At 41.9% G+C, this 22,329-nt stretch overlaps 1 protein-coding gene across 7 annotated transcripts in view; it reads left to right on the top strand.

The window, feature by feature from the left end:
• ctbp2a (C-terminal binding protein 2a) overlaps nucleotides 1-22,329 on the top strand; it is a 51,888-nt gene that overhangs the window by 12,993 nt on the left and 16,566 nt on the right. For 2 of the 7 annotated variants that reach the window (XM_077581327.1, XM_077581332.1), the window contains exon 2: nucleotides 3,675-3,813. In XM_077581327.1, the coding sequence (XP_077437453.1) occupies nucleotides 3,756-3,813 (58 nt within the window). In that variant the 5' untranslated portion in view covers nucleotides 3,675-3,755. Of the gene's footprint in view, nucleotides 1-1,157; nucleotides 1,269-3,674; nucleotides 3,814-7,223; nucleotides 9,790-12,215; nucleotides 12,308-18,707; nucleotides 19,166-22,329 lie in introns of those variants that run through there. The other 5 variants (XM_077581328.1, XM_077581326.1, XM_077581325.1 and 2 more) reach the window with 5 other exon arrangements.

Here is a 22,329-nt window from a genome sequence, read left to right as displayed (position 1 = left end):
TGTCTGTGACTTACACATTATTGTTAAATGTGCCTAAGCCCGAGTCAGCAGTTAAATGTGCCGCAGTCTCCGTCCGTTTAGAGTTGATGTGAAGAGAAGTCGGAGAAGGCCAGAATGTCCGAGGTAGGGGCATAAGGGAGCTATGAAGTTTATTGTTTGCTGATGATGGGATCGATTATAATGAGGTCGTGTTGTGGTTTTGTACAAGTAGTTGTAGCTGTTGTGCAAATGTTGCACTAACACTAAACAAGCATTGGAATTAGGGATAGACCGATTATCGGCCGGGCCAATTATCGGTGCCGATATTTGGCATTTTGAAAAATATCGGCAATGTTCTTATTACAAATCGGAAGGCCAACAAAGTTGGTATCTCACAAAGCGGTGAATGCTTGCGAACGTAGCGAATTTGGGATTTTTCATCAGGATTTGTAAGATGTTCGCAGACAGTTTTTTTACTTGTTGAAAAGAAATTGTTCAGACAATTTTTCACTGTCTGCGAATATCTTTTGAAACCTTTTACAAACCCTAAAGAAAATGCGTTAGCTATGTTCGCATGCATTTGTTGCTCAGTGAGATACAGGTAATTTTTCATTTGTGTATTATTTAAATTTCCCCTTTATAAAAAATGATGCTGACACTGGGAACTCCCTACACGTTTCATTTAGTTCTTTTATTTTGTTTTTAATTAAGAAATATGTTGACAAAAAAAAAAAAACTTTAAAGAGCTATCTACTTGCTCAGTTTTTAATTTAGTTTAACAGATTTTTTTGTTCTAATTTTTAAACAAAGCTGTCTTTTCTATGTTTTAATGTGTAAATGTTAAAAAATAAAACAAATAACTTCAGTGTTGAAAACTTTAAAAGTTGTTTTAACAAACATGTTTTATAGCATTTCAACAAAGTAATTACAATTTTTTTTGACACAAATATTTTCTTTCTTTTTTTACGGCAAATTAATATTGGATTGAAATATCGGTTATCGGCCTCCTTGACTACTAATAATCGGTATCAGTATCGGCCCTGAAAAAAGCCCATATCGTTCTATCACTACTTTGAATATGATGATGGTCAAGTCAGAGTTTCTGCCACCCTCTGCTGTTCCACCTGATCCCACCAATTTAAGAAAATAATTCAATGTTTTTTCTTTGGTAATCTAAGATGATGTGAAAGTAACGTGACGGACAGATGTTGCAGTGGTCAAGCACTACTCTGCGATTGGATTGTCAGCTGGAGATAGAGAGGACCGCAGGAAGAAGCAGGAGGAGGAAGGTATAAATCAGCAATTTGAACGACGTCTTTACGGTCCCCTCGGAGCCCCCAACTCGCTCGTTTAATGAGCGGCGAGAAAAATAAAAGCGGCCTCGACTCGCTGCGTCCTCTTTTTCTGCTACATTGCACTTTTTGGTGGCATAAATCATCACCTCTTAAGCAGTTGCTTTGTGATGCTGCTGCACTATTCTTTTGCAACATGTTGACTAGGGTAACCTCCCTGTCACATATGATGAACAGCCCGCTGTCCACATTGTGCAGAGAGTTTGAAGCAAATCAATAGCACGCTATATATATATATATATATATATATATATAAAGTCAGTGGCCTGTGAGCTTAGCATTGTTGTGAGGACCACAAACAACCTGCAATGTAAAAATCAAAGTGCTACACATTTCTCGTCTCTTCTGTAGTAGTTTGGAATCTTTATACTAAAGCACGTGGCGGCAGACTGTCTGAAGCAAAGTGTGTTTACGCAATGTCAAAAAAAAAAAAAATACACAAAGGAAACACTTGAATCACTCATCCCAAATCACAATGAATTAAATATTCATCATTATCGATTTACACAGCGTCATTTGTTTGGATCAAACTGATGTGATAAAGATGAATGGAAAGCCAAATCATTTACCTACTTAGGCCTGGATTAGAAATCATGAAAATGTGATCAAATTAGATCACCCAACGCCTGTGTATGTTCTCAATCCATATTTTGTATGCTAAATAAAATAACGGGAACACATCGATTACAAATAAAAGTAGACAAAAAAAAAGGTTTAAAGTTCTCTTCAACACACATTAGTCAGGTTTCTATCCAATTGTTTAGAATTTTTTAGCAAATTTACTTAAATGACATGCGACATCTGTTCTTGAGAGGGGACTCCGCCGCTGTAGGTGGCGGTATACACCATAGAGATGGGGTCCACCTGTAATTTAAAAGAAGAAGAAGAAGAAGAACAGGAAGCGACTGCGCAGTGCGATGACGTCATATGAGTTTGCTTTTGTAATTCTTGATAAACCGTAGCGTTGCTTTGCTGTTTTCCCTCTAAAATTGCATTAATATTCACTTCTTAAATTCATTCCAAAAAGATTTCTGTTTCGTCGTTCCCCCAAACATACCTTACTTTATCATCTGCCATTGCTTTGTGACTATAAACATACGTGTGACATAATATCCAGCCAGAAGTGTATCCGGTCTTGTCAGCGTTTATTTGCAAAACCTGTTCCCATTGCCAAAATTCGCATTTTCCTTATCTCGATACGCTTCAAAATCCACCCCCTCCAAGCGTCACAATTTTTTTGGTGAATTTTGGGCCCTTTTTTTTTTTTTTAGAATTTCTAGCGTTTCCATTCAGTTTTATTTTTGCATTTCTTGAAAATTCTAAGCAAAATGGGTGGATGGAAACCCCACTATTGACTTCTGATTTCACCTGCGCTGACCCTAACTCTAATGTGAAGCTTTCATTTTTTTTTGTCAGCAAGCTGATACTAGAAGCAAATGACCGCAGTTTTGAATGAATTCTGCAATGCCGCCTCCCATAATGTCTCAGCAATTGGCCGCGTAAAAATTCCATTACTATCCCACCATATTGCTTCGCTGTGCCTCACCACTAAACATGGCAATTATAATAGTGGTTAAAGATGTCATGATAGCGTTGTAGCAAGCCAGAATACAGCCGTCAGGAAATGAGTCGTGGAGGAAAAACACGCAGGAGGAAGATGAATGACACTCTACTCACCCTGCTATGTTATTCACTCCCTTCCTCTTCCACCCTTCATATGTCTTTATTCTGCTGATGCAACCACATCCTATCTGCTGACTAACTGACCCACATTCCCTTTTTGTTTGTGTGTATGTGCGTACTGTGCATTTGTGTGCTTTCCTCTGCATCTGCCTGCCTCTTCCCCCCCCTAAAGACATCACCGCCTCCCGCAGGCCTCAGCGGGAACCAATTAGAAGATTGCTCTTAGAGGCGCATCACTCATTGAACGTAAATTATCAGGAAAATGCCTCGTTTACTCACTCACACCACTTACACTCACTTTTTTTTTTGTATTCCTTGAGCTTTCCACTCAATCTGTGTAATGTGGCTCCCCAAATTTATTTTTGTTTAATAACAAATAGTGCACCAACAATCTCGAGGCTCTTCTCTCCAGCCAGATGTCTGGGGTAGTACCAAGACTGACCTGTGAGAGGCAGCATGGAGCCACAGGGCATCCAGACTGCTAGAAAATTACAAAGAAGATGAAGATATAGTAACAAGAGAAGCTAGGCTAACTTGATGACACATGATTGTAAATATTGAACACCGACCGTTTTCTGAGCAGTTTGAGGAAAAAATGACAATTTTCGAAACAACCGTCCATTTTCTGACTTTGATTGTTTTTATAATTTTCATTCGCAGAAAATCACTAAGCCAGCATACTGAGTGAGGAGTGGACAACTTCGGATGTGACAGTGGCGAAGAGCGAGAGACTTTGGAAGCATGGCTCTGACCGACAAACATAAAGTGAAACGTCAGCGACTAGACAAAATTTGTGAGGGTAAGACAAAGTTGAAACTTTTTCTAGCCCTTCCTTTTTCTGCTGATATCGGAATACATCACAATGACATATTCGTACAGCATTATCTTGATGGATATCTAGGAGTCGTCTATGACCATACCGTCCTATTTTTATCTGCCGATTTATTTTGGTCTTTTTTTTTTCATTGACATGCCACTGGAACATGTTTTATTTCCACATCCTTATATTGCAAGGATCCTTATGATTTATTATAATTTCGAGGTAGACATTTTTGCACCGACCAAGTTTTTTTGGTCAATTTAGTCGAGTTAGCCATTTTGTCCCCCAGCCCTAATTTTGATGCTAATTTGTCAATCCTGTAATTTCATGATACATAACGAAATCATACACAAGTAAGTATCATTTTTATTTACCACTATTACAATCTTAGTGTCATACAAGTGTTCTGTCTGTTGTGCCTTTGATACGATGCCAGGAAGATTCGGGCGGCAGTAAGGGAAACGTGGCAAACACCTGTCGTGAGCATCACTTCCCTCCTCCCTCCTTATGTCCGCTCCATCTGCTTTCCCAGCATGCATTTTGGCACGGGCAGCAGCGCCAAAGCCTGCCATTGCCCGCCATTGCCCACCATTGCATTTGTCCGCAGCTAAGACACTGGTCGGGGGTGTTCATTTTTACAAAACTGGACGACAAAAGAGTTTGTCATGGTGATTGCAACACGTTATAGTTGGCAAGTTCAACAGTGGTGATTAGATCTTGTAATGTGTTGTCATCAATCATATGACACACTGTTCAGTAGGGTTAGACCTTCTTAAGACAGTATAGTAATGGAAACAAATTATAATATGATGTAATGAAAGGCTGCATTGGTTCATTCGCTTCATTAAAGACTCAAAATGTTGCCTAGCTTTGAATGTGTGTGAATGTTTGTAAGTCAGTTTGCCCCTGGTATTGATACCAAGACCATAATGGAGACAAGTGATAGAGAAAATGTTTGTATAAGGGTAAAAAAAAAAAAAGATCACATTTTCTTATTCTTTTTTTCATCCTTCCTCATGTTTTGGTATCCAAGCTCTGCTATGAGGTCAACAGAGTGAAATCTGGTTCTGATACCATAACCACTACACTCCCCCTCTCTGGGCTTTTTCCAGGCTCCTGACCAAAACCTACTCAACAACCTACCCCCCCCCCTTTTTTTTTTTCATAAGCTTTGTGGAACAGCAGGGAGGAGCTTAGAAAGCACACAGTGTTGTGTCACAATCCATCCTTGTGTGCTTCAATTCTGTGCTCAAGTTCCTGCATAAATCTTCTTAACTTTTCCAAAATAACCTCCTTAGTATTACATGGACCTGTTGCCTCCGTGGGTGGAGGCTGCCCCCCTAGGGAGATGGATTATGGGTAGAAAAGCTGACTTGAAGGAAAATATTTAGAGTCGCGCGCCTTTGCTGCTACTGGTACGACTTCAATATTTATTAGAAACCTGGTGAGAGTGTGTATGGAGGATGGACATTTGCATAAGCTATACAATCAATCTGTCATTCATATTATTAGGGTTATGTTGCGATTGTGTGTCATACTAGAAAGTAAACTGGAGTTCAAGTTAGAGGGCAGCGACCAGCAGAGGGCAGAATTACTTTATATCCTCTATTAAGAGTAAGGTGTTTTAAGAGGGATTTTTTTTTAGGGGAGGTTTTTTATACTTTGAAAAATACATTTGTGTATTTCACAACATGTAAAATGTGATTAATATTAGTATGCTCTTTTATGTTTATATGTGCCACGAGAAGGTTGCCGTCTGTAGAGTTTTTGTAATCATTTTCTTTTACACCAATAATCATAATACAGTGTCTGTCTTTAATCCCTGACATTATTCAGTTGGCCCCGCCTCTTGAAGGCACGCATCCAACAGAAATACTACAGAACATACAGTAATTCCATTTCATAAAACCATTTTATTTGTTAACATTTTTATCATGCTTGATGCAGCAGCGTGTATATGTGACAAATGGTGATATAGAATATTGCTACTCTATTCTAATGTGATTGTCGCCCATTTTATATCCTCATAGAGATGCTTTCAAAGACAATTACTATATCACAGGACTCGCATCCAAGGCAGCCGTGCACTTAATGTTTGTGAAGTGTGCATTACAATCGAGCTGACAGCATTATTCTCCGCAGTCAACGCTAGTACTGTAATCCCATTTCCATTCGGTGACTCCTGCCCCTCACTGCTACATAAGTCAAATGAGTATTTAACATTTGGAGCATGCTTTTGTTTCGTGACAGCAGAGGAGACACTTGTATTTATTTCTCCTGCAGCACTGTATTCATTTTTAAGTCAGCGGCTCATTTTTATTCTTTTTAGCAGAGCGTGCCAAGACAGAGGCTTCAGCCACGGCTCCAAAAATAAGGACATATTGAAGATTTTCTAACTAAAAGCAATGTTTTGAATTGATTAAATCGGTACTACAACACTAATGGTACCCTTACATCATGTTAAGACTTTCTATTTATGTGTCACTTATTTGCCATAATTGCTTGTTACTGTAATATAAAAGCTCTTTACACAATGGCATGTTTTAAATGTAACTTTTTTTAAAGAAATAAAAAACAAAGGTTATTGGTACTTTTGATTAGCAGCTACAGTGCAACACAGAAGCTCCCTGCCCCCATACACTACACTGCCTCAGTTTTTCAAATTTTGTTTGCACATTATAGAGCTACTAAAGATGAGCAAAATAACCATTTCAAGCATGTACATGTTTTTTTTAAATGCAACCTGCGACCTCTATTAATGAGTAGTAATACTCTCAGGATCAGAGTTAAGGCAGTCCCTTTGTCAATTTGAGCCACCATTTAACCAATTTCTTATGCATAAGGGAAGCTCTAAATGACTCTTAGTAGGGCAGTGAACATGAGCTACAGACACACTGAGGTTGATTCCGGACCGGACGGGCAGCAGTAGCGTGGAGGCTCTGCAGCTAGCACGAGGCCCGGAGGATTAGTGTCCAATCAGAGTGGATTTGACATTTACTGACAGCGCATGGGACTTAGTGGAGGGAACCGTATTTCATTCAATAACGCCGTGAGTGAGCGCCCTCCCCCTGCTGGGAAAACGGACGGCTATAACCTGTAGACGACACATCATCACTATCAGGTAGGTGACACTTCAGAGGTGTGTGAGGGGTCTCGGGGGCAGGTGGATTCTGGATCGTTGGCCCCATCAGTTGCCGTCGCCGTCACCATGTACAGTCGTTTCTGGTTCACATGACGTCACTGCGAAGTGGAATTAAACAGGCTTTATTTGGTTGTAATCCGTGGTAGCAATCGGCGGGGCTAGTAAAATGTACCAAAGAAGGGGGAGATAAATCCTATTGGATTAGTACAAGCCCATCCCTACATCTAACCAAACCTAGCCCCTCCTTTTCTTTTTTGTTTTTTTTTAATCGACATTTGGTGACTCAATCATGCACCCTGTCTCAGCGTAGACTTGCGTAGGTTGTGTACAGTGTTGTGTGGTTTGTGGTGTGTTTATGTGCGGTGTCCTCTTTCCAAGCCAGCATATAACCGGAGATTAATTATTCAAGCACTATCAGCTGGAGAGGGAGCCACCTGATAGCACGGATATACAGTATTACAACCGGATATCAGGTGAAACCGCCGAACTCTGCTTAGTCTTCTGCTGGTTCCTTAACTATCTCTTAAGACAAGAACTACTACAAGTGGAATACTTTGCTTTTGCGAGGTACTTTTTCAGTTTTTCTGCTTTTTTTTCTCAAATGCTTGTCACCAACAAACAGTTAAGTCTCGGTCGCTCCCATAGTTGGGACACTTTAGGGGGGAATGAAGGTCAGTGGGACAGGGCTGAGAGTGTCTACGAGCAGCAGGCAAGAGTAGCTGGCCGGCGAAGCTCTCTGTCATACGCAGAGGGTGGAGGAGGGTGGTACGAGCATCCCGCAGGGGTGCGTCCTCCTAACCTGGATTTGAAGCGGGAGCCGTATTCCTACCAAGACTACGGACAGGTTTACCCAGGGGGTCTGAGGAAGGGCTCTGTGCCAGACTTGAACCACTACGAACAAGCAGCCATGGCTCACAGAGGATCCATTCCACATCAAGATTACTACCCTCATGACCCGGCCATGACTCCACGTGCATCTGAACCTTTTTACCATCCTGAACACCAGGCTCCGCCGCCTCACCCTCATCCGCTCAGTAGGTCAGGTTCTCATTTTGGCATTGCACCCGTGGCTCGTGTGGGGTGGGATCAAGCTCAGGGCGGGAGAGGAGGACCTCAAGCCCCCTCGTCAAATTTACCTCCTCCTCCGACAACTCCATCTCACGAGCTGAATCGGGCTTACAGGGAATCTGGTGTTACCAAGATGATGCCTGACGGTCAGCGCAGACCCTCTCGGGATATGTCTCCTGCTCACTACAACATGGAACATGCATCTCCTCGTTATGCAAATGAGCCTCCACCTCTGGCCAGTCAATCTGTCTATACCGATGTTAATGGTCGCCCGTTGGATCCACAACAGCAGGCTGCTGCTACTTGCCTAGTGGTGGATCCTTCCAGTCAAGGTATGGTTATGAGGCAGGAGACAGCCTCACCCTATACAATCCAGCAACAACAACAATTACAGCAGCAACAGCAAATACAGCAGCAGCAACTGCAACAGCAACAACTCCAACAGCAGCAAATACAGCAGCAACAAATACAGCAGCAGCAATTTCAGCAGCAGCAACTCCAGCAGCAGCAGCTTCAGCAGGAGCAGCTGCAACAGCACCTGCAACAGTCTTTGCCACCTCCCAACACAGTAACCATCCTCGACCCTAAACTTCCTGTGGCGGTGCCACTTCCTCCTGCTTCGCCCGCCCCTATGCAGACTGCCGCAGTTGCCCCAGTTGCACCTGCCCCTGTGCAGGCAATGCCAACTCCGGCCCCTACAACTGCTCAACCTCCCGTTCCCCTTTCCGCCCCTCCGTCTACGGCCCCGCACACACCTTTACCTATGGATCCCAAGAAGATAGTCGATCCTGAGTTTCTTGCCTTATTGCGAAATGAAGGCATCTCTGAGAGCACCATCTCCTCGCTCATCCAGCAGGGATTTGACTCCACTAGCATGCTGGCTGTCATGGAGGACAATGATGTACGCACAGTGGCGCCCAACCTCGGGCAGGCGCGGGTACTTTCTCGAGTGGTCCACAACTGCAAGCGGCCCGCTGAAGCGCCACCGGCTCCCTCTCAGCTTCAGACACCCATGCGAGGGCGTTCTAATAGTTTTAGTCATCGTTCGGACGTCTATCAGCAGCAGCAGCTACACCATCAACCTCTACATCCTCCACAGGCTTTGAGTGTCGATCCTCACCTGATCCATCCGCAGACTCCTGGGACCATGCAGACCATCTCGCCAAGGATGGGGGAGGTAGTAGGCAGAAGGCCCAGTAGTGCACCCTCTCAGCAGCTCTTGGAAGCCTCTGGAGGTTACCCAGGCCAACCACCTCGTTCCCCAGGGCCATATGTCGGTGCCATGATGCCCGTTCAGTCTAGACCGATGTCTGCATACTCATCCGGGATGACCATGCAAGGGTTGCCTATGCAGGGTATGCAGATCATGTCACAACAGATGACTGGATCAATGCCTGCTATAGCAGGTTCCATCCACCCCATGCCAGGTATGCCCCAGCAGATGCCCGTCTCCATGCCAGCTTTACCCCAACCGCAACAGCAGGTACCTAAAGCATATTCTACAAATTACACGGTGCCCATGGAGCTAATGAAGAGGGACCGGAGCTTGTTGCCGTTGTCACCCATGCATAGCCCTCATCCGAGTCCCCAGCTGATACGTAAGGGTGGAGGAGCATCAGCAGACAATTCTCTCGTTCCTGTGGGAGGCTCCATTCAAGGACAAGGCGCTATGGTTGCTAACCAGAAGCTAAGTCGCCGAACTGGTCCCCCAGTCATCGTTTCCACTATGGCATCTCCAGACACAAGTAAATGTTTATTTACTATTTTCAACTTGAGCTGTTATTTGCCTCGATCCTGCTTGGATTTAGTTACATTGCATTTGCACGAAGAATGCTTCACTGCGTTTGTGCCTGCCTTATTTAGTCTTTTATGAACAAATCCCGCCAGTCAATTCCCTAGTTTATTTTTTCTGCATGTCTGGCTGGTTTGGCAAAAGGCACATTTGTCAGAATTTCATTTTCTTTATAGGACCTCCTTCATTCATGTGTGCTGTTGCAGCCCAGTATGTTGGCTGATATCTTTAATTCATTGGGACTTTGAGGCATTGGTTTGTTAATTTGCATTTGTTATGGTCTGCAATCGTTCGCCACAGTCTCCTAGCAAGGATTTATTTCTCATTTCACTCTCATTACCGTGTTACATTGTCAATAATTGAACCAAACAGCAGCACAGACCGCTTTTATACGACCATACTGTATAATCTGCTCTGGCAATGAGGACATTGTACAATGGCAGATGTAGTATCACTGTTAAACGCAGAAGTCTCTCCACCCCCCAAGCTCATGCTGTTGTAAACATGCATGTCTTATTCCATTATGATAATGAGGATGCTTCACAGTCGCCTAGAAAGTCTTTAAGGCTACAGGCTAAACAACCTACCTACAGTAGCCCAACTCGGTCCACACTGACATTTTTCCAATATAGTAATATCGGGTGTGTCTGTGGGATCAGACTTCACATTTAATATCCCGGTTGCTTATTTGGGTGGCAACATTAGAGTATATTTTAGTCATGAATGATAACGACTTGGTCTCGCAGCATCACTGCGCCGATAAAATCAAATTACAGAGCTGATGGCCGATGTGCGACTGTGTCATTTTCTCTCTGCACGCCATAGTGACAAGACAGAGGGGAGGTTTAATCCTTTTAGATCCTCTGTTTCCACTGTTGCACTAATCCACAAATACTGTCATTCTGTCCTCTTCTGTCAGACTCTGCACACAGCCAGGAGGTTGAAACTGAGGCACTGCAACAGATTTCTTAATTAAACAGATTTTATTGTCTTTGTGATTATTAAGTGTAAGAGAGAGAGGGTATTAAGAGACCCTTTGGGCCTCTTTTTCAATGAAACGTTGCTGTTATTCGCATAGAATGTCGTATGCATACATCACAAATCAGCAAAGAAGCACTTGTTTGCATATGGAAGATGTTTGTTGTCGTGGTCATTTTTGTGTTAGTGGATGTGTGGAAGTATAGTTCTACATTAACAATGTAGTTTTTGAGCCATTTGTATTTGGGTAAAGTCTTGTTTAGTTGGTGATGGTTGTATTATTTTTGTTTTTTTTTCAAATGAAAGGCATTGTTGTGCTTATTAACTCATTCACTCCCAGCCATTTTCACAGAAGCAATCCCCTTCATTCCCAGCTGTTTTACTGGATTTTTACTGATTTTACAAGGCCCACAGAATATTGTGTTCTATTCTTTTGCTATAAATACATGGAACCTACCAAAAGAAAGATTAGAGTCTCTTCTTTCATCAGGAATTTTTTTTCCATCTGTTTCCGTTTTGCAGCAATTAGCATTAGAATATAGCTAAGTTAAATCATTATTCACAAATACAGTATATTTAAAATTGGGAGTAATTTAGGTTTTTTTCAACATGGTCCTGGTTGATTTCCTTTGCTCTGCTGCTACCTGCTGGCCGTTTGTGTAATAGCTAGCATTTTTTTCAACTGTACCTCTGCAGTTGAGAGGCTGCATCAAAGCCTTCTGTATGCTCTAGCTTAAAACAAACAAACATAAAACCGTATAAATACGTCTTTGGGAAATTTAAAATAGAACACATTTATATGTTTTTGGGAGCAAATAAGTTAAGGAGAGACTGTTAATAATGGACCATCGCCATTTTACTTTGTTCTATAGGGTTATTCATTTTACAGTTGAACTTCTAAGGTTAAGGAGTTTTTGCTACATGTGCATGTAAACGTGCACTTTTTGATGCAATTATTTTTAAGGGCAATGATTTAAGATGAGTTTGAAATTATCTTAAATTGTGTTCCCAAGTGTTGTTGTATATTTATAGTTTAAACTATTAATCTAAGCATTTATAAGACAATTTTTCGGGGTTGCACTCAATTTATTTTTTATTTTTTGCTTTTCTGACAAGTAACCATGTAACATTATTTACAGTCAGACAAGTGTATCAGCTGCTATTAGCAAAACAAAACAAATCACAATCACATTTTCTGCTCATTGTCATTCAAGTGTCAAAGCTAGTTAACCACCATACTAGCCTCTACTAATAGCTAAGCACAAAGCAGCATCACTGTCTGCATTAACTTTGATAAGTCACCCAGTATCTGATGCTGTGTGGAATGCCCTTGAGCAAGACCCCGCCTCCATATGACTAACCAGCACTTGCTTCCCATCCCCCACACGGCCATGCTAGCCATATTAGGCACAGTAGGATTTCCACTTCTTTTACTTCCACCCCGCGGAGGTGCGCTGGTTACCGTCAGGCTCGGCGGACCAATGCCAGCACAGGTCAGGTCCGCTCTGCGTGACACACTAGCCGTGATTTCCCGTAGCGTGACGATTGGGGGGAGGGTCAGTGCATATTAGTTCTGGAGATGGCAGATTATGTATTAACCTGCGGAGCAGGTCAAAGCTGCGGGCAGTTGTTGCGCTGAGTGAGGGATTAGGCAACGGAGGGAAGGAGGGGGGGGCAGGGACAGATATTGTCCTGCTACTGGCTGATGATTGACAGTCGCGGGCAGGGGGAGGAAAGGAGGCGTTGACAGCTGTCAATCAACCTTGGACTTGCACAGAGAGAGAGATTTAGTAGACTTTGTGCAAACGTTGGCCTGAATCTGGCTTGATAGTCATTTTGCATTGTTTGTTGGGCGCCTACTTGTCTTACACATGCAGGGATAAATATTTACTTCCGTTTGACCTGAGAGGATGCTCGACTCTGGATTACATTTGCATGTTTTCAGCTCACGGCCACTGGTGACGGCAAGGCAACATTTTAATCACGGCACAGAGGCAAAACAGAGAGAACTTGAACGTTCTTTCCCGAAAGACTTACAGACATTACATTTATTCTACTGTCATTTTTTTTAACGTGTATTTATTTTAGTTGGTAAGCAAGTGGTTATCACATTAGCCTCACTGCTCTGAGGTTTGAGGTTTGAGGTTCGAATCTCTGCTTTGCATGGTCGAGTTGTGCTTGTGTGGATTTTCTCTGTGTCCTCCCACATTCCAGGATCATTGAAGACTAAATTGTCCATAGGTGTGTGAGATGTTTTTTTTTGTCTATCTGTCATGCAGCTCACCTATGGCCCAGATGAGGATGAGTGTTACCGAAAATGAATGTATATACACTCACTATTTAAAATGAATACTTACTAAGAACTCTCAGATTATCCATGATTTACTGGTTGTCTTTGAAGCAGATATATCATTAAAATTCATCTTCATGGTGCTTTACACAATGTTTCAATGTGTTTGTACATGTTAGACTTACAGTAGGATTTGAAAGTACATTTGCATTCAAGTAAATTTTGCAAACAATTATCGGATTACTTGTCGACTTCGGCACTTTCTAAATTATCGGTATCAGTTGAAAATAGCATTATCGTGCATCCCTAAAATGAACTTTTACAATAGATTTGCAAACAACACCCCAAATTGAGCCAGAGATGACAGAAACCAGTTGGTAAATTGATACAAATTGAAATAAATGTAAACGTTAGTCTAGAGTTAGAAAAAGTCCCCATTGATTGCTTTGGTTTATTACAACAGAGTCATTTTAAAATCCTGCCAACTTTTGACATAAATGAGTTTGACAATTTAGACACCCTCAAGGTTTGCATGGGCATTAAACTGTTGCAATCATGACAAAAAATTTTTTTTAGCTATGTCGTAGATTTTTTTATTTATATAAGTAATTAATCTACAGCTGGAATATCAAACTTGAGTCCAATAAGTTAAAATAGAGGCCACAACAAACGTGTCAATTATCTCCACTGTACTATTTTATTTTATTTTATTTGGGTGGAACTTTTGGAATATTGTTAGCAGAAGACGTGTGAAAGCAACGACAGCTCCTCCCCTTTGGCTCTCTACAGCCTGCATGTCGACTGATGTTTGTGTGTTCGTGCGCGTGTGTGTGTGTGTATGTGTGTGTGTGTGCTGGCAAGTGGCGCAGAGGTCCTCTCCCCCACCAGCTGTTCCCCTTGATATCAGGCAGGATCATTTCCTCTTTCCGTAATGAAAGGATAAAGTGCGCTAGGATTGCATCCATGCATTGCTCCACTTCTCCTTTTCACTCTTGCTGGTCTTCCTTCAGTAAATCTGATCCCGCGCCATCTTTGTTCATCATTAAATCATTGCACTGTGTGTGTGTGTGGTGTGGGCAGTGGAGGAAGGGGTAATGAAAGAAATATGTCTCCAAACAAACGTCATACCCGACTAGGCACTTTTCATTCATTACTGTGTTTTTTTTTCTTGTCTGTCTGCTGTAAGAGGAGGACGGGTCAAGCTAAAAAGATCACAAAATGGAGAGTGCTGCTTTAGACTGATTGGCCGGTTTAACATGCCTGAGGTTTTATAAAGCCACATTTCCATCAAGTAAAGTTTAGTACACATGTTTTTGTGTTTAACCAGTAACCCAACTATACTGTCCCACTATTTTGACAGCCTCTTTTTAGGTGCTAACGGCTGTCAGAATGTGACCCCTCCGACCCAAATTTAGGTTAATAAATAGTCATTTTCGTTCTAATGTGTATTCAGTGGGTCTCTCTAATACTTAAAACTATTTTGATTTTACATACCTAACCAATAAAGCTTATTGGGATGCATTAAAAATTGCAGTTAAAATCCCCGCTAAAAAAAGACTCTGTAGTGATTTTTGGCTTGTTTTCTGTTTCTGTTGTTTTTAGACAATTTTTGATGGCTTACTTTTAGGTCGAAAATGCGTCAAAGCAAGGACGACGGCAGCCATTCTGAGTTTGAAGATGAAGAGCTGTGGTTGGAGTTTGAAATGAAATTGCTCTGGAGCAATAGCTTCTCTTCAGCTTCGATTTTGGGGCCACTTTAAACATTCTTGCCGCTCCTCTGACTCCTTCCGTGGAGACGTCTCAGTACGAGGTCTATGGACTTCAACGACATTCTAAAATGCTTGATGTAAAAAACCTTAATGTCCGAAAACTGCAAACAATTGTCACAAAAAGATTCATGAGCACATCTTTACCACTTTACTGCCAAATGTCCAAAAACAACCCCGACAGTGCCAGCCAATTTTGAGCATTTTAACTCAGATTTCACGGTAAACAGAATATTGCTTGCTATGACTACATAAACATGGTGGATTCCACATGAAAGATCCCATTCCAATCTTTCATTAGAATACAAAGTATGTTTCTACCTTTTCCCGTTCTTTAGTAATCAGCATTTGAAAATAGGTCATTTAAGTGACATCAAGTGAAAATGGAAAAAATAAGGAGAAAACAAGCTTTTTGTGAAAAGATACATTTTCTGCACAACATTGACTTTGACACTAATATTTTTGTTTATTGATGCTCTGTGAATTAGATTTAATGTGACAAAGGCTTTCATCATTCACGTCATCCTTGAAAACGTTCTATTTCCTAAGATCCGCCATGTTTTCTTGTAATTTTTTACTACCGGGAGCCCATTGAAAAGAGACACAATGCTGCCATCTGCTGGCCATGGTTAATGGCTGCTTTGTGATTTTTACACCCATTCACAAAAGGAGCGCTGCACAAGACGCTGCACTGCCCATTGAGAAAAAACATCAACGTAGTAGATGTCAATTGACGGTAAAAGAGTTAACGACTCATGCCCACTTCAACCTCTGAAAGTATTCCAACGATCGCCCTGATATTTTGTATTTTATGGGTTGCAATAAGCATCACATTCCCTCCTTCACTGTATACTTAACCTATTGCTCACTTACTTGCTTACTCACATCCTTTTTGCAGCAAAGTGGTGCAATCGGCTGCCAGAGGAAAAACTCGAGCGACGGTGTCACACAGACGAGGAATGAATAAGAGAATGAGAATTTATGTGCTGACATCGACCCCTCCCAAGCGCCCCCCCAACTTGAACATCTGTCATCCCCTTGCAGCTGTGCGATCTCGCTTTCATTCCTTCTTTTTTCACCACCGCTCACGTCTTGCACAGAACCGTGTTTGTACTTTACTCGTTTGTCAGTGAGGGGGGGCAGATGGGATGATGGATTTTTGGGGGTGGGATTATACAGTTGACATTACTCTCTGTCCGCTGTTCTCTTGTCATGAACGAGGTCTTGTTTTTCTTTTGACTACAGCTCGACTTTGGACTCTGGCTGCATGTTGTAACCAAAGATGTCACATTGAAAATACCTTAAACGCTCATGTTCAGCTTTTATGAAGTAGTACTTGCCGTACTAAGGGGTGTTTCTAATATTTTGGTATTTTAAGTGGAGTTGTACACCACTGAAAACTCCTTTATTATTATCTTTGCAATTTATTATTAGCTTCATGACCTCTGCTAATGCAATAGTGAATATTTGAAAGAAAAGACCATCAATCTAAAGCTGAAAAAAGGTATTAACCTGAAACCTGAATTAATAATAACCGGGGTCAAGTAGCAGACAAAAGAACATCATTGTTCTTGGGTTGAATTGAAGTCCCTGTTAATTTACTGAATGACTTCCGAGTTGTAACCCGAAGGTCTAACTTATTAACCTTCATTAGATAAATCCAATTAAGATGTCAATCACAGTAGCGTAGTAGTGGTAGTAACCACGTTAATCTGTCACTCAGTCATCCCTATTTAGGAAGTCTTTAAGACTGAAGGATTTAAAGGTGTTTGTCCTCATGCACCGTTACACGCTCAGGTGTGTGTGTGTGTGAGTGTGTGTGTGTGTGTGTGTGTGTGTGTGTGTGTGTGCGTGCGCACGTTTGTTCTGTATATGAGTGTCTACTGTGTAGGCAGGAAAACAAGTATTGATGTGACCGTGAATGACACCGCAAGTCCCGAGTGTGGACGAGCTGGACTAGCTTTACACACACGGTGCACCTCTGAGTTAAAAAATAAAATAAAAAAATTCTCATAAGAATTTATTGAAATTAGAAATAATCAGTTTCAGGTTTGCTGTCAAAAAATCCTTTGCTAATTATATGAGATGTCTTTAAGTGCCATTTTAACATTCAAAATACGTCTTACCATTGTTAATATTAGAACCTAAAACACTAAAACGAGGTGGAATGCAAAGTTTGAGATCACACACTATGTATGAAAAGCAGTCAACCACCAACTCAATTGATGTCTTAACCATGGTAGATTCCAAATTGCCTTCTGTAAATTTTGGTGTGGCGAAATGTAAAGGATTTTTTTTTTTGGCCTGCCTTGGTGGATGTCAAAGGTCAATATGATTTAGGTTTTATCGTTTCTGCCACCGCTATGTCACAGGTTTTTAAGTGTTTTTTTTGTTCTGTTTTTTTACAGTATTAAGTCTGGATTTAGAGATGTGTCACAACATGAGTGCTACTGTTTAGATTGCAGTCTAAGTAATTAAGAGCAAGAAGCTCATTTATGGCATTTTGCATTACATTTAGCTTTAAACTAGCAGACTCTTATTAGATTAAATGATTTGGTTTAGTGAAGGTTTTGGTGTTCAAATACCATGTTTAACTCGTTTACTCCCAAAAACCTATTATAATGTTCTATTTTAAATATTGCCATGGTCCCAAAAACTTATTTATATATATATTTTTTATGCTAGAGAAAACAGAAGGGTTTGATGCAGCCTCTGACTTGAAGAGGTCGCTTAAAGCAGTGGTAGTTATTATTTAAAATAAAAAAACGGCCAGGAGGTGGCAGCATATTATAAGAGATCAACCAGTGCCATGCTGCGACAAGCTCTTTTTGCCAGTGTTTTCAACAGGTTTGTGAATAATGGTGAAACGTGAACTAACCCTATATTCTAATGCTAATTGCTGCAAAACGGAAACGGATACAAATATACATTTTTTTCCTGATGAAAGAAGAGACTCTAATCTTTATTTTGTTAGGTTCCATGTTTTTATAGCAATAGAACACAATATTCATTGGGCCTCAGTCAAAATCCAGTAAAAGAAGCCGGAGCGAAGGGGGTTGCTTCAGTGTAAATGGCTGGGAGTGAAAGAGTTAATTGTCTTCTTTTATGTGTCACTTTTATAGCAAACCTCAGCTAGGAGTGACAAATAAACAGCTGGAAGCAAGCACACTTTTCCTTTTTAATAGGAGACCAGTGTGAGTTTTGTTTCTTTAAAACGATATATAATAGACTTCCCAGCGACAGAGTAAGCAAAGATGTTAAGGAATACTTTTGAAATTGAGTTTTAATACGTTTGTGTGTGGGAGGGGTACAACTATTGATACATGCTTTGTAGCCTGTGATTTTTAAGAGATTTTTCGATTACCATAATGTTGAAAATAATATATTTTGATAAACTTGTATATGTGGACATGTAGCTTGAATTCCTGGTTGAATGACATTGAGAGGAATGTGTAAAAAAAAAAAAAAAGAAGTGATATCACAGCGAACAGCTTGAGTTTGTGTATACAAAAGAGTCTGGCACTCTTAAAAAACCCTGAAGGCCACATCACCACTAATAAAAAAAAAATAAAAAAAGGGAGGGGATTTTAAAAAAAATGAGCAAAAGAGAACAAGGGGAGGCGACACTCGTTGCGACTGGTTCTCCTCGAGCATTTTTTTTCCTCCCCTCTGTCTTTTTTTTTGGGCTTTTCCATTCCATCCTACCCCCCCCCCCCCCAACCCATTCCTCTTCCCCTCTCCCTCTCTCTCTCTCTCTCTCTCTGTGGCTGGCAACAAAAGGCTGCCTGACGTCTGAGTGAAAAGACCAAAAACCTGCCGCCTCCAAGAGGGTGGTGGGTGGGTGGGGGAGTAGAGGGGAGGTGCAACTGATCTAGAGGAGACGAGGAAGAAGAAGAAGAAGAGGAGCGCGCAGAGAAGCGCTCGCCGCTGCTGGCTCGAGACGAATAGAAATCCATTTTTTTTTTGGGGTTCCCTTTCAGTGGAGATTAAAAGGAGCGCCTCTTCTTTCTTTCTTTTCTTTTTTTTTACCATCCATTCTCCATCCCTTCCCGTCCTCGAGGAAATAAAAGACATGGAGCTCCGGGGGGTGAGGTGACCAAGGAGGAGGACACATTTGGAAACAAGCTGTGGGAGCCTGCGAGAGGAAGGGGGAGGAGGAGGAGGAGGCGAGGACGTGAGAGAATCCTCTAAAACATCCACTTGTTTTTTTGTTTGTTTTTTTCCCACCTCAACAACACATTTTGTGGACCATGTGCAGCTCCTGATTGGAAGAATGTGGCGACAGCATTTCCCAGGCAAGGAGCACGCCTCTTGTGTATGTGCGTGCGCGGATAAAAATACAAATCGAGACGAGCCAACGAAGGAGGCGTCGGTGTCTAATGAGCCTCCTTAATGTTTTTGCAATGAAGTGTGTCATGCGTGTGTGTGTTTGAGAGCGCTGCACTGCTGCAACAAGGAAGGGGAGGGTGCGAGGGAAATGGTGATGGTGATTGTAAAGGTTGTCATGTGTCATCATCTGCAGGCCAGAGACAAATTGTGTGTGTCTGTGTGGGAGCGCGTGTGTTTAACATCAGCCCAGCGCTCGTTTTGCTTTGAGAAAAACAGCAGCAATTAGTAGCTCGTTTCTCTTTTTTGAGTTGTGTTTGCCATTTTAGTTTGGACCCTTTGGGTCCTTTAAATGACCATACTAAACGTGTGGACAAATATAAACACATTTCAAGATATAAATAAACATTTCTGGGCTAAATGTTTCTTTTTGGCTCTTTTTACAGTTCCTCCAAGGGTTTATTTATTGTCAAATTCTTTAAAATGATTAATTTTATGTCCATGAGTGTGTGTGGTTTGACATTTCTGTTGCCAGAATAGAGGCGTGTTCATAACTTAACTGCCCTACGTGTATGTGTGTGTGTGTGTATATCATCTACACTGACAGATGGTTTTGTATCTCGCAGCCTCACAAGCGATAGTGTTTGTCTCCATTCCTGTTTGTTACTGATATCACCTTCCCTTCCGTGCCCCCCCCCCCCATTTTCCACCACTGTGCGTCTTGTATTAAGTTTGGAGGAGGGCAGCAGGAGGACAAACAAGGTCTTTGTGTGTGTCCACATAGTAGAAGAAGAGATAGGCTGCTGGTGTAGACGGGGCGCTGATAGGGTCCAGCTGGGGCAAAGGGAGGTTGGGTGGGGGGTGCGCGGGTTGGCTCAGAGGGGGCAAGTCTGCCAACAAAAAGATTGCACCCCCCCCTCCTCCTCCCTTTTCACCCGATGCCAAGGGATCGTAAAAGCCACTCCAGAAAGTAGACAGTGCCAGGAACACAAGCCCCCTATTGTAGCTCGTATGTATGCACAAAAGTGAATGTTATGTATTGTCGCCAGTGGAAATGACTGGTCAGCAGTGGTTAACTTTGTTTGTGGCTCTGGGTGTGTTTTTGAAGCCTTGTAATAGAATTTACACTGGTAAATTTGCACATGACATGCTAATTGCTACAGGGTGCTGTCTTAATTGTCACTAAGTCAGTACAGGAAAGAAAAAATGACAAATCTTGGAGGCTCTCATTTTTAGCTAGCAGGCTACTTCCTTGTTTGTGAATGATGACAAAGCAACAGATATGAATATTTTTGGGATTATATGGCAGGGAAAAGGTTCTATCATGACTTAAATGGCACAAAAAGGGGGAGCAATCATTGTAAAGTGTGATATATTTGTGTTTGCCATTCGTTTGTTGGCTAGCATGCTACTTTCTGGTTTTTGGAGGATGACGTAAAACAAACAACGGTGACTTGCCTTTTTTTTTTTTTTAAATCACGTTGTTAAATGGCAATAATAGAGCAAAAATTGCAGAGTGACATATTTGTGTTGTCCATGTATTTGTTAGTTATGAGTCTGTCTTCCGGTTGATGAAGTAGGATGTAAACACAGTGGAATTGTTCGTTTTTTGATTGTGCGGTGGGGGAATGATTCTAGGATGTATCAAAGGACACAGCTGGAGCAATAATTGTGGAGTGACCTATTTGTGTTTACTTTTTGTCAGTTAGCTTTCTTGCTGGTTTGTGTATGATGTCATAAACCAACAGGAACGTACACTTATTGATTATCTTGGAGCCTTTGACGCGAATGGCAAAACACAAGAAAAAGACAGCAAAGGGAGAGGAATTGGAGATTGAGAAATTGGAGATAAAAAAATTGGATAGAAAAAAAAATCCTGCATAGAAGATTGAAAACCTTTATTGAATAGACAATCCTATCAGTCGAAAAAAAGGTCAGCAAAGACAGTAGTGTCCTAAGACTTCAGCAACGTGCAATTTTGTATTTTTGCTTTGCGTTACAAGCAAAATTTGGAACGCCTTCCTCAAAGATGCGAAAACAGCATCCTTCCAGAAACTAGTCCTTCCTTAACAAGTCTTCTGTTTCTTTGCCCCTGAGCTGATCTCAAAACTGTACCCTTCTGACTGCCAGTCCATGTTCTCTAAGCTTATGGGGTTACATTGCTCCCCCTCCTTGTTTGGGAAGACTTTAATATCACTGCACTTGCCACAAAGAACCCCAACTGGGTTCCATGCTCTACCCGCCGCCCCACCTCGAGCTCCCCCTGCCCTACTCGCGCTCTCATTCTCCATCGCCGAGGCCCCCGGCTTGGGAGTTGCTAGGTAACCTGAACCAGCTGTTGGTCCTGAGCCCATTGAGCCCCTCCTGGCTGGAGGTCAAGCGCGGAAAAGTTTTCCTGTGAACGCTCGCTGTGAACCCGGCGACCGCCGCCGTGGCCTTGACATCATCGCGCCATGGAAAATCTTCCTCACTTCCTTTTGTTTTTGCACTTTTATTGTTCCACTAATGGAGGGGGCCCGGTGTGGGGGCGTCCATGGCGTGCATCGCGCCACGCTGACTACAGCGGGGAGCGTTTCGGCACCTTTGCCCCACTCCAGTGGGCGATGGGAAGCTTGAACCTCGACAAGTGGAAGTGACTTTGCCGTTGAGTAGAAAATTACAGCGAGACATGCGCAGGTCCCTGAAGTGAGTCACTTCTCTTTAGGTGAGCTGTCTAGGAGGTCCATTACCGGAGATTCAAGATTACATTGTGTATTGTGTAACTGTATAATAATAGTGTTGGCCAATGGTCACATATAACGTTGTTGCTTCTCTAAGTGTGGCAGTAAAGCGAAGAAAGGATTTTTTCATTGGAGATCAATGCAAGCATTAATACAGCGTGAAATACAGAAGACTGATCACTTTGATGGAATACCAATCGCAACATTGGCTTCTCCAGCAGATAGTCAATTGATTGTTTTACGCTCTGTTGAAGGTGTGTCGTTCCAAACCCGAAAAAATGCAATGATAAAATAAAAGCCACATTTCCACCAAGCAGATCAATTCAACAGTAAATCCTCAACTGGATTATGTTTGGAGGTGCAATAAAAGTGCAGCAATGGAGGACATCCAGCTTTTGGTGTTTTTCCTTCTT

The sequence above is a fragment of the Vanacampus margaritifer genome, chromosome 12 (assembly GCF_051991255.1).
Source record: "Vanacampus margaritifer isolate UIUO_Vmar chromosome 12, RoL_Vmar_1.0, whole genome shotgun sequence".
Lineage (NCBI taxonomy): Eukaryota > Metazoa > Chordata > Actinopteri > Syngnathiformes > Syngnathidae > Vanacampus > Vanacampus margaritifer.
Note: the sequence above shows the minus strand (reverse complement) of the source record. Positions and strands in the feature narration are given on the sequence as shown.